The sequence below is a fragment of the Rhinopithecus bieti genome, unplaced genomic scaffold (assembly GCF_001698545.2).
Source record: "Rhinopithecus bieti isolate Rb0 unplaced genomic scaffold, ASM169854v2 scaffold_23748, whole genome shotgun sequence".
Classification (NCBI taxonomy): domain Eukaryota; kingdom Metazoa; phylum Chordata; class Mammalia; order Primates; family Cercopithecidae; genus Rhinopithecus; species Rhinopithecus bieti.
Window position 1 is genome coordinate 600,568 of NW_016811596.1, and position 13,128 is coordinate 613,695.

At 42.8% G+C, this 13,128-nt stretch overlaps 1 protein-coding gene across 2 annotated transcripts; it reads right to left on the reverse strand.

Moving 5' to 3' along the window:
• Positions 1 to 11,506: 11,506 nt before the first annotated feature.
• On the reverse strand, positions 11,507 to 12,733 carry LOC108543663 (NEDD8-conjugating enzyme UBE2F-like). Of its 2 annotated transcripts, XM_017894254.1 has the most exons (2): positions 12,485 to 12,733; positions 11,507 to 12,418 (listed from the first exon to the last, which is right to left on the reverse strand). In XM_017894254.1, the coding sequence occupies exons 1-2, from the start codon at positions 12,630 to 12,632 to the stop codon at positions 12,075 to 12,077; spliced, it is 492 nt and encodes a 163-aa protein (XP_017749743.1). In that variant the 5' UTR covers positions 12,633 to 12,733; the 3' UTR covers positions 11,507 to 12,074. The 2 variants fall into 2 exon arrangements, with proteins under 2 accessions (XP_017749743.1, XP_017749742.1); XM_017894253.1 differs by having other exon boundaries at positions 11,508 to 12,733.
• Positions 12,734 to 13,128: the final 395 nt, after the last annotated feature.

Below are 13,128 nucleotides of genomic sequence, written 5' to 3' on the forward strand. Positions count from 1 at the left end.
ACTACCATTTTGCTAAACTGTGATATATTGCAACTAAGATATTGACATCAATACAATCCACTCCTATTATTTGCATTTCCACAGTTTTACTTTTATTTGTTTGTGTATTAAGCTCTATACAATTTTATCACCCACGTAGATTCATGTATCAACCAATTTGATCAAGATATTGAACAGTTCTTGCCCTTTTATAACCACACCTACTTTCCTCCCAATTCCCCATCCCAATACGACCCAGGGCAACCACTAATCTGCTATCTCTGTATAAGTGTGTCATTTTATGTAAATGGAATCATACAGTGTGTAATCTTTTGGAATGGGCTTTCTTTTTTACCCAGCAAAATTCCCTGGACATATGTCCAACTTGTGTGTATCAGTTGTTTGCTCATTTTGATTACAGAGTAGTATTTCCTGGGATGTATACACCACAGTTTATTTAACCATTCACTTGTTGAAAGACATCGATGCTGATTACTTTTTTTGCTGTTGCAAATACAGCCACTATGAGCATTCATGTATCTGTGGAAATGTGTTTTCTTTTCTCTGGCATAAATGTCTAGGAGTGCAATTACTGGGTTAGATTTTAGTTGCATATTTTCATTAGTGTTTGCAGGTACTGTGAGTGTGGGAGTATGTGTGAGAAATACCATAAAATTTTATCCCAGGTGTAGATTAAAATTTTAAAAAATATATCAACTTTTATTTTAGATTTAGGGGATATGTGTGCAGGTTTGTTACATGAGTTTATTACATGACACTGAGGTTTGAGGTGTGAAAGACCCCATCACCCAGGATCATTAACTTCTACTCTTATTGCTTCCACTGCCTATTGGGTACTGAGCATAGTATCCAGTAGGTAATTTTTCAGCCCCTGTCCCCCTTCCTCTCTCCTGCTTCTAGTAGTCCCCAGTGTCTGTTGTTCTCATCTTTTTTTTTTTTTGACACGGAGTTTTGCTCTTGTTGCCCAGGCTGGAGTTCAATGGCATGATCTTGGCTCACTGCAACCTCTGCCTCCTGGGTTCAAGCATTCTATCTCAGCCTCCCAAGTAGCTGGGATTACAGGCATGTGCCACCACACCAGACTAATTTTTGTATTTTTAGTAGAGACCGGGTTTCTCAATGTTGGCCAGGCTGGTCTCGAACTCCTGACCTCAAGTGATCTGCCCGCCTTGGCCTTCCAAAGTGCCGGGATTACAGGCATGAGCCACTGCACCTGGCTCTGTTGTTCTCATCTTTATGTCCATGTGTACCTAATGTTTAGTTCCTACTTGTGAGAACATGATGCAGTATTTGGTTTCCTGTTCCTTTGCTAATTTGCGTAGCATAATGGCCTGCGTGTTGTTGTAAAGGACATGATTTTGTTCTTTTTATGACTGCATAGTATTCCATGGCATATATGTACCACATTTTCTTTATCCAATCCATTGTTGATGGGTACTTAGGTTGATCCCATGTCTTTTCTGTTCTGAATAGTGCTTTGATTAATGTATGAGTGCATGTGTCTTTTTCATAGAATGATTTATTTTTCTTTGAGCATATAATCTAATTGCTGGGTTGAGTAGTAGTTCTGTTTTAAGTTCTTTGAGAAATAAAACTGCTTTCCACAGTGGCTGAACTCTTTTACATTCCCACCAATAGCATGTAAGTGCTTCTTTTTCTCCCCAACCTTGCCAGCATCTGTTATTTTCTGGCTTTTAAAAGACATTCTGTCAAGGGTAGGATGATCTCGCTGTCTTTCTTTTTTTTTTTTTTGAGATGGAGTCTCCCTCTGTTGCCCTGGCTAGAGTGCCATGGCATGATCTCGGCTCACTGCAACTTCCACCTCCTGGGTACAAGTGATTCTTCTGCCTCAGCCTCCCAAGTAGCTGGGACTACAGGTGTGTGTCACCACACCCAGCTAATTTTTTGTATTTTTGGTAGAGATGGGGTTTCACCATGTTGGCCAGGCTGGCCTCGAAATCCTGACCTCATTATCTGCCTGCCTCGGCCTCCCAAAGTGCTGGGATTACAGGCGTGAGCCACGGCGCCTGGCTGAGATGATATCTCATTGTGGTTTTGATTTGCATTTCTCTGATGATTAGTGATGTTGAACATTTTTTCATATCTTTGTTGGCTTCTTGGATGTCTTTTGAAAAGTTTCTGTTTATGTCTTTTGCCCCACTTCTGTTTTTTTTTTTTTTTTTNTATCTCATTGTGGTTTTGATTTGCATTTCTCTGATGATTAGTGATGTTGAACATCTTTTCATATCTTTGTTGGCTTCTTGGATGTCTTTTGAAAAGTTTCTGTTTATGTCTTTTGCCCCACTTCTGTTTTTTTTTTTTTTTTGAGATGGAGTCTTGCTGTGTCGCCCAGGCTGGAGTGCAGTGGCCCAATCTCCACTCACTGCAAGCTCCGCCTCCCGGGTTCACGCCATTCTCCTGCCTCAGCCTCCTGAGTAGCTGAGACTACAGGCGCCCGCCACCACGCCCGGCTAATTTTTTGTATTTTTAGTAGAGATGGGGTTTCACCGTGTTAGCCAGGAGGGTCTCGATCTCCTGATCTCGTGATCTGCCTGCCTCAGCCTCCCAAAGTGCTGGGATTACAGGCCTGAGCCACCACGCCTGGTTCTTTTGCCCACTTTTTAATAATGTTATGTGGTTTTTGCTTGTTGAGTTGTTTAAGTTCCTTATAGATTCTGCATACTAAACCTTTGTTGGATACATAGTTTGCAAACATTTTCTCTCATTCTGTAGGTTGTTTGTTTACTCTGTTGGCAGTTTCTCTTGCTGTGATACAGACATGTATATGGTAAATCTAAATAGCATAATCCAATCAGTTGTTATACTAAGATACTTTATGCTTTTTTCTCCAACTCCAAATTGGCTCCTTTACCAAGCGGAAATGTTATGAAAGGTAGAATGTAAGAAGACAAACAGCAGTGAACTCCCCTGGACCTGATTTGCCAATAGTGAGGTATGTAAGCTTAAGCCAGATGCTTACTTTTAGCTTCAGTTTCCTGGTCTCTTAATAGGGCTGAAAACATGACATATATATTTTTTCTACTAGTGCTAATTGGATTATGATTCTGATCCAGTGAATTCTATTGAGAAGCCACTACTTACAGCCAAGTTGTACACTCTTTATGTTTGTATTTACTTTAGTCAGACAGACCTGGGTTTGCATCCTAACTCTCCTGGTTGTGTGACTTTGGGGCAAGCTGCCTAACCTCTTTGAGGTTCTGTAAAATTAATATGACAACACTGTCTTTTCCATAAATATTTCTACACACTCAAGTCTCTTGAATTAAAAAAACAAAAAACCCTGCCTTGCCCTCATGTTTCTGTTCCTTTATCACTACCTCTCTATCTCTTTTTTTCTTTTTTTTGAGACAGAGTCTTGCTCTTTTGCCCAGGCTGGAGTGAAGTGGCGTGATCTTGGCTCACTGCAACCTCCCCACCCCGCCCCGGGGTTCAAGTGATTCTCCTGCTTCAGCCTCCCAAGTAGCTGGGATTATAGGCGCCCACTACCACATCCAGCTAATGTGTGTATTTTTAGTAGAGACGGGGTTTTGCCACATTGGTCAGGCTGGTCTCAAACTCCTGACCTCAGGTGACGCACCCACCTCAGCCTCCCAAAGTGCTAGGTTTATAGGCGTGAACCACTGAGCCCCGCCGGCCATCTCTCTTGCTTTTATTTCAGAGCAAGCTTCCAAAGAACTGTTTGCACTATTGTTTCTACGTTCCCCCCTTCCTTTGACCCTATAGCAATGTGATTTCTACTCTTATTACTTCCACTGAGACTATTTTCACCAAAGTCACTAATGACTGCCTTCTTCCTGAATTCAAAGAACAGTTCCCTATTGTTTCTCAGCAAAATTCAACATAGTCAACAACTATCTCCTCGAAACACTCTTTTCCTTTGGCTTCCGATAATTTATTTTCTACCTCTGTTCTTCTTTTTTTCTCTGTTTCCTTTGGGGCCTGTCTTCTGCTTACCCCTTACATATGTGCTTGTCCTATAAGGTTCTATTCTAGATCCTCTATTTCTCTACAAAATCTTCTGGATATCTTATATATTTTCATGTCTTCAAGTACCACCTACCATGTATGCTAATAACTCCTGAATCTTAATCTTTAGTTGATAGTTTTTCTGAGCTTCATATCCTTATACACAACTGCACTCTATTTCCACTTAATTGTCTTATAGACATGTCCCACAACATGTCCAAAATAAAACTCATTATCTTTCTACCCATATTAATGCCCTTATATTGGTGAAGGAATCACCATCCACTCAATGGCTCAGCCAGAAACCTGGGCATTATCCTTTCCTTTCCCCTACCCTCATGCCCCATATTCAATCGAGGAAGTCTTGCTGATTCCAGCTTTCACATATCTCTTGAATCCATCCATCTTCTCCATCTCAATGGCCATTTTCTGATTCAGACCACCATCGTCTCTCATCTTGATGACTACAACATTCTCCACATTGATCTCATTGATCAGTCTTGCTGCCATTCTTCACACTACAGCTGAATTTATCACATCATTTCCCTGATTACAATCTCGCAAAAGCTTTACGTTGCCCTCCAGCTAAAGTTCAGACTCTTGGAAATGACTTATAAGACCCTTTGTGATGCGGACTCTGCTCACCTCCGTAGTATCATCTTTCTCTCCTCTCACTGTTCAGACGCCATATATTTCATGCTCCATTGAAACAGAGCTCCTTCCAGTCCCTCAGATGAGCCATGAGGCCTGTGGGTACGTGTTATCCTCTTAGCTGGAAAACTCCTCTCCAAGCTTTTCACAGGTCTATAACTCTATCACCACCTCCAACAAGCAAACCTTCCCTGATCCACCACGCTCCTGCTGGGTGGATCAGCACATATTCAATGTTCCCCTCTGTGTTCACCCTATCATCGTATTTGGTACATTGTACTATCAGTATCTCTCACTGCACTGACCTCTGTGAAGGCAAAGGCCCTGCCCATTTCACAGGTATTCCTTGTACTTAGCAGAGCCTGACACGTAGTGAGAACACACTCCACAAATGTCTATTGACTGAGCACAGGTACAGAAGTCACATGCTAGCTTGTTTAATAAGTTAGTTTCTGCTCTGTCACCAGAATAATAGAATAACAGAGTATTTCAAATATTGGGATTTTAATAGGACAGTAGAATAGGACAGTAAGCCAGTCGGTTTCTTTCTGGGTTCAGAAGCCCTGTGGCTTGACAGAGGGAACTTGGGGGTTCTCATGATGAGAGGGGGGAAGAAGGGGAGAGGAGAATGGTAAAGGAAGCCCACTGGGCAGGTTTTGGGGTCCCTAACACGGCTTTAACCAGAACAGCTCAAAATTGTTTTGCTTCATCCACTGGACTGCCATTTTATATTTCATATGGGAAAAAAAGGAATGATAAAGGAGACAATAACAACAACAACAAACCGAAGCCCTGAGCTAAGTGGGCTATCAAAACAGGTCTTCTGAAATGCTTCTGCGACTAAGTCAAAAACACTGAGAAATGGAGGCAGGTATTGTGGTCACTACAACATAGCATATATTGATATTACCCCAAAAATGTACAGTACTCTTGAAAACCTTCCTGGTACAATGATATGTACTCATAAGTTTGCCATTTATTAAATCAGTTAAGTTAAATGAAACTACCAATTGCTATTTTATTATGCTATTTCTATTTCTCTTCTGTATATTATTGTTTTAGAAGATTGTACCTACCTACACTATGACTTTTTGCTGAGTAGACAAGGAGAAACATATATCATCAGACTTTTTTTTTTTTTTTGACACAGAGTTTCATTCTTGTTGCCCAGGCTGGGATGCAATGGTGTGATCTCAGCTTACCACAACCTCCACCTCCCAGGTTTAAGCAATTCTCCTGCCTCAGCCTCCTGACTAGTTGGGATTACAGGCATGCACCACCATGCCCAGCTAATTTTGTATTTTTAGTAGAGACAGGGTTTCTCCATGTTAGCCAGGCTGGTCTCGAACTCCCATCTTCAGTTAATCCTCTCACTTCAGCCTCCCAAATTGCCGGGATGACAGACGTGAGCCATTGGGCCAGGCCCTAATCAGACTTTTAAAAATTAAATGAAACCCAGTACTGGCAATTTACAATGCTAGTCTGCTGCATCTACTGATGCATGGGGAGATTTCACGCCTTATAATTCCCTAGTGGAATGCTACCCATCGTGTCATGGCACACCTTTCTAATGCTGGAGACGGTAAGGTGTTAGACAAAAAGATTGCTATTGGAAGAGAAAGCTTAGAAATTAAATATTCTCTATCATTTATTCAAAAATATTTATTTAGAGCCTACTGTGTGCCAAGAACCTGCCAAATTTCTAGGGTTTGGAAACATATAAGTGAAAAAAATAGACAAGGTCTCTGCTGTTACAAAGCTTATATTGTGATGGGGTGGTGGGAGAGAGAGACATTAAATGAGGAAAGCAAAAAGATAATTTTGAGGCGTGATGATCTGTGAAGCTGACAGAATGATAATGGGCTGGATGTGGATACTGAGGGAAGGTGTCAGTAGGGTGGGACTGCTCTAGCCGGGTGGCTTCTGGGCTGAGCCACCTGGGGAAGAACCAGCCTCGTGAAGGAGTAAGGGAAGGGCCTTCTCATCGAGGGAACAGTGAGGGCAACTTATCATCTTGTGCCTTTCCCATTAGTCCTCAAGTAGCCAGAGCCTGAGGTGTAAAGCAAGTTCTAAGCTTCCCCAGGTGACTCCAAGGCCCATGGCCAGGTGGTTTATTAGGAAGGCCCAAAAGAGTGTGCCTATGTATAAGGGGCATCAAGGAAAATCAGTGAGGAAGGGGAGAGAAGAGTCACATGCATGCTTTTATAAGAAGTTATGCACTCGGGTAGAATGACTATTTTATTTTCCTCTTAGGATTTAAAAGAAGCTACTCTTAAAACTGGACGTGAAATCTAAAATAACAAAAAATGGCCCTAAATTTTAAGCGGATTTAATTGAAGCTTGCATTCATCCTACTTGGCCGCTAGAGAGCAGTATTGCCTATCAAATGCACCACAAGGCCCACGCTGCAGGCTGACATTTAGAGGGAGAAACTCAGTGCCACAGGTAAACCTTCTCCCATCTTCATTTCCCACTCCTCCCCGACCCTCCTCATAATTCCACCCCTTAACTTCCTACTGTTTACCTATCACACAAAATCTCAGTGTTCTGGATAAGCCTTACGTTTAGAGAAAATCTCTGATTTTTTTTTTTTTTTTTAGACGGAGTCTCGCTTTGTTGCCAGAGCACAGTGGCGCAATCTCAGCTCACTGCAACCTCCGCCTGCCGGGTTCAAGCGATTCTCCTGCCTCAGCCTCCCAAGTAGCTGGGACTACGGGTGTGCGCCACCATGCCCAGCTAAGTTTTGTATTTTTAGTAGAGACGGGGTTTCACCATATTAGCCAGGATGGTCTTGAACTCTTGACCTCGTGATCTGCCCACCTTGGCCTCCCAAAGAGCTGGGATTACAGGCGTGAGGCACCGCGCCTGGCCTAAATCTCTGATTTTTTAGCAAAGAATAAAATCAGCACATTTAACCATGTTGGAAGTATTTTGACCCTTCCCTCAGCTGGGGACTCTCAGTGGCCAAAAATCTGGGTCTAGGTAGCCTTTGGAGCAGTGGTGGGTTCCTTTTTCCCAGTTCTTCAGAATTAGACCCGTTATTTGGGGAATGGGTTCACGTTTTTAGCCTAGAGAGCAAGGAATGTTGTTCCTTTCATGTGTTGTTAGATCGACTGTCCCCTGGTAGGTTGGTGGCAGCAGAGACCTACTCTGCCTGAGCCGGCCTCAGTGGGCGCCAGGACCTTGCTTCCTTCTTCCTCAGCAGCTCAAGCTCCCGCTTCCTGAGGGGAAGTCTTGTGTTCTGTGTGTTGGGGCCTTTTATGAAACAGTTTGCAAAAGAATGGGTTCATGAAAAGAAAAAGGAGGAGAAAGAGATGACAGAATTTTAGCCATAGCCACACAGGCAGAGCAAAAGAAAGAATTTCAAATATGGAATAAATCCCAAAAAAGGTAGGAATTTATAATATGGACCCTGCTTTCTTCCATAGAAAGATTTGAGGCATGCTACAGCAAAATACACATCAAAACACACATCGCTTGGAACATAATTTATTCATCCACATTATATTTACTGCCCTACTTTCATGTGCTAGGAGCTAGGTGTATACCTGAACAAGATGGACATAGACCCTGCTCCTATGCAGCTTCTATTGGAAATGAGTACGGTTACAAATGAAATCAGAAATCATACAAGAAAATTTGTGTGTCAGGGTGGTTCAGAGCTGGGAGGAAACTTAAAATGATCATCTCCAACATTTTTTATCTTATAGATGAGGAAATGGTGGCTCAGAAATATTGTAACTGATCCAGAGATGAAACAATGTTTTCATTTGAGCACGAAAATTTGCTCTGAGGAAATAGGAAAATACCTATTACCTGGGTTTCCTGGCTTTTTCGGAGCTTAAGACAGAATAGTCAGGGAAAGGAAACTTTTTTGGGGGGATGCTAATTTATGAAAAAAAATGGTCGTATGGATCCTTACATCACAGACATGAAGAGACAATGAACCATTCTTAATATGACTATATAAAATCATTAGCACTTCATGAAATTGAGCTATATAGTATTGTGTTGTATTTTAGTGAAGAGATTTCTGTATGGGTTTAAACTACTGCACAGTTCAAGACTGTAACTTTGTTTAATCTAACTTGACATAAAAATGTAACCAAAAAAATGCGGAAAAATGTTTAACTCTTTTAAAGTCCAGCCTTGAGCAGTCACCCAGCCAATATGATGACTGAAACTCTCTTCAGATGAAACCACTGCCTCCACCCAGCTGTCTGGTACAGTCAGCTCCTTTTTTAAAGCATGTTTTGGGGTCCTACATTATCTGTGTAGTTGTCTCAGTAGAAGGGAATACTGACAAGAAAAAGAAACAGGGATGTTTGATTATGTTGTTTCTTACTTTTATTAGAACATGAACTCCTAGAGCTGGGATTGTATCTTGGATTTTTGGTTCCGCTGGTAGCACACTGTGCTCAATAAAAATTAATCCATCGATCAACAGGACAGAAAATCACATCCTGCCAGAAGCAATACCTCCTGTTTGTCCCATATAAAACCAATTAGAGTGTTAGGATGTTGTAATGGAGACAGAAACCAAGGAAAGCAGCAAAAAAAAAAATAAAAAAAAAAATTTAAAAAAAAAAATTAAAAAAATCCCCCAAAACATCAAATAGAAAATGTAACTGGAAAAAAACAGGTAACGATGGGATGCCACTACCCAATTCCATTTTCCCCTTGACACTCTCTTTCAACTTATCCTCAGTGTAATTAAAGCTTGACTGCAGAGTGGCATCTTGGATTGCCCACATTTCCTGGTCAGGGTTGGGCAGGGGAAGCCGTCCACCTTCCTAACAGCTCACCCGGAGGGGACCCACTGAGGTGCTCCCAGCAGTCTTGCCATCTACCTGACATCCCCACCAGGGCACCAGCTCTTGAGTTCTCCTTGCTCAGCTTGGCTGGGTCAGAAAACAAGAAGGACAATTCATCTGGGAAGGAATAAATAGGCAGCTGGCAGGAGAGAGCAAGCTAGCTGCTACCGATAAGACAGAGTGGGTGTGGGAAGGAAAGTGAGACAGGCAAATTGGGAATTCTTTGTGTCATGAACCCTCTTGAGAATTGATTAAAAGCTACCAAGGCTTTCTCTAGAATGCAAACATATGTATATGTGCACACAATTTTTGCATTCATTTCGTGAACCCCCACCTCACTTTCACACAAACACACCTCTTGTTCTAAAACATAAACTCTAGAAGCTATAAGCTTCCAAATCTTACTAACCAAGAAATTCTGAAAACTTTTAATCATGGCAACTTTTAATAGTAAGGATTCTCCAACTGTAGTCTTTTTTTTTTTTTTTTTTTTTTTTGAGACGGAGTCTCGCTCTGTTGCCCAGGCTGGAGTGCAGTGGCTGGATCTCAGCTCACTGCAAGCTCCGCCTCCCGGGTTTACGCCATTCTCCTGCCTCAGCCTCCCGAGTAGCTGGGACTACAGGCGCCCGCCACCTTGCCCGGCTAGTTTTTTGTATTTTTTAGTAGAGACGGGGTTTCACCGGGTTAGCCAGGATGGTCTCGATCTCCTGACCTCGTGATCCGCCCGTCTCGGCCTCCCAAAATGCTGGGATTACAGGCTTGAGCCACCGCGCCCGGCCCAATTGTAGTCTTATATGTTTCAAACATAATCAGTTTCAAAAGCAATTCCTAAAACACTAAAAATGGTCAAAATGGACACTTATGGTAAAAAATACTTATCAATGTTTCTTCTTATGTTGCAAAGCATACTATATTTCAAGTTTCTACATATGCATTTACATAAAACTATTATTTTTTTTTAAGACGGAGTTTTCTTTTGTTGCCCAGGCTGGAGAGCTATGGCGTGATCTCGGCTCACTACAACCTCCGCCTCCAGGGTTCAAGTGATTCTCCTGCCTCAGCCTCCCAAGTAGCTGGAATTACAGGCACCTGCCACCATACCTGGCTAATTTTTGTATTTTTAGTAGAGATGGAGTTTCACCATGTTGGCCAAGCTAGACTCGAACTCCTGACTTCAAGTGGTCCACCAACTTCGGCCTCCCAAAGTGCTGGTATTACAGGCATGAGCCATCATGCCCGGCCTATTAATTTTGTTTAAAAGAAAAAAGACTTCCAAATCTTGGATGGTGGTTGGGCGGTGGGGGTGTCAAATCATCTGATATTTGACTATTCAGGGCTCTTTTGGGGAAATAAAAAGCCCAAAAGTAAACAAAACAGTTTTGTCCATCTACCAGGCTCATATACTCTGTGTCCTGAAAGGAGGGGGAACATCTCTAAGTTCAACTGAAAATATGCTAACTGCAGGCTGAGCGCAGTTGCCTGCGCCTGTAATCCTAGCCCTTTGGGAGGCTGAGGAGGGCAGATTGCTTGAGCTCCAGAGTTCGATACTGGCATGGACAATACAGCAAGACCCATCTCTTAAAAAAAAAAAAGCTAACTGCAAACTGCACATTCTGCAAATGGTTCAGCATAGGAACAGGAGGCTCTTTCTGATCTCTTCTTGAAGGTAGGTCCAGGGCCTTTGGCTTATCTTCTTTTCGAAGACCGTACAGGAAGAGGTTTTCAAACAAGGATGGAGCAAGAAGGCAGCGGCGCTTGGACCACCTGCAGGCTGAGACACAGGAGAAAGTCCACCTGCCCTCACAGCATGTGGGAGAGCAGAAGGGGCAGAGATAACCGCTGGCAGAGGGAACATGTGGGAGGAAGTAAGGGGAAATCAATAAAACAGAGATAAAAAAAATAATGTGCTTTCCATGCCATGAAGGAAAGTCATGATGAAGGCCCAAGTTAACTCCCCAAATGCTTTCAGGGATCACAGAAATGACACTGTCAAATACAACGTTAGTTTTCTGAAGCCTACAGGCTGAATTTTATTTATTTAAAGTTAACTCCCATTTAAAAAGATAGCATATTCTACATCAAAGGGAAAAAAACTTTTCCTAATGTATCCATTTCTTTTCTGAAGCACACGAGCTGTCGCTATATAATACTTTGTGGCATTTTCTCAGTTGTGCTTGCTTTTCTCTGTATCAGGAAATGCACAGTAAACAGGCTCAAGCCCAGGTCTACTGCTTCTCAATGCCAAGCTGGCAATCGTTTGACTGTGTGTGTTTAAATGCATTGTTAGTTTTTTGTTTTGTTTTGTTTTTTGAGTTCATTACAACTTCTTAAGAATTTCACCAACAGCCTATACAGTACAAGTTCAAAAAAGTAAACATGTTAAGATAAGCAGACAACTCTTCAGAAGCCCAAACACATTTTCTTGCCATATTTATGTTGAAATTCTCCATCTACAATGAGCAGTCATGAAGATGATCTTCTTCAGGGCAACATGGTCACAGGACTGGGGCAATCCAGGGGACTGAGAGGGAGCATGAGGACGGGAGAGGGGGCTACCTCTTGCTGTTTCACGTTAGAGACAAACTGTAACACAGTCCATGGGCCTGCAATCATCCCCCTTTATCATCTGGCATAACGCTTGTTGTAGTCATCCACTTTATTCCGGAAGTCTTCCTTGTCCCGCAAATGATGTTTTGCAGCTTCAATATTCAGTGGATTATCAAAATTCAAAAGATCAGTAAACAAAGAGTTTAATCCCCAAACGACATCCTTTAATGTTCTTGTGGGAGCCCAGCCAGTGCCATCCATTGAATGTTCTCTCAGTAAACTCAGACATATTTCCCCTGTCTCTGTGATGGTGGGGTGCCAGATCTTGGTCAGGCATTTCACTTTGGGAGGCACCATGTTGTACGCATCGGGAACTTCAGTTTCAAACTGAAATTTTCCACCCTGGCAGTAACCCTCATCTGGGGTTACTGTTAGCTGAAAACAATGAAGCTTGTTTGGATCAGGAAAATGCACTTTACATGTACAAGGTAAATTAGCTTCAAGTTCTGCAACCTCTTTAACAAGCAATTCGTCTCTCACAGAAACCCTCCGAGTGGAGTCGGACGCTGTGACTGCTGTCCAGGACCCTTTGAGACCATCGTCACGCTTCAGTTTGCTTGCTAGCGTTAGCATTACTGCTGCCTTTACCCTGGGCTCCCCGAGACAGGCGAGGCGGGTCTGGTGCCCAACACCATGCCCGGCCCGGGCGGCTGCTGTGAGACGCGGCCCCTCACAGCCGCCGCATTGTTAGTTTTATTTTATTTTATTTTATTTTATTTTATTTTATTTTATTTTATTTATTTATTTATTTTAGTTTTGAGACGGAGTCTGGCTCTGTTGCGCCCAGGCTGGAGTGCAGTGGCCGCATGCCTGCAGCTCACTTCAAGCTCCCGAACTCCCGGGTTACGCCATTGCTCCTGCCTAAAAGCCTGCACGAGTAGTCTGGGAACTACAGGTGCCGCCAACTGCGGGCGCCGGGCCTAGTTTTTTTGTATTTTTTAGGTAGAGATGGACGGGGTTTCACCATGTTAGCCCCAGGATGGTCTCGATCTCCTGACCTCGTGATCCGGCCCCGTCTGCAGCCTCCAAAAAAAGTGCGATTACAGGCTTGAGCCACCGCGCCCGGCCG

Bases quoted from the DNA above. Each gene is read 5' to 3' on its own strand.
- LOC108543663 (XM_017894253.1), bottom strand. From the start codon at position 12,632: ATGCTAACGCTAGCAAGCAAACTGAAGCGTGACGATGGTCTCAAAGGG.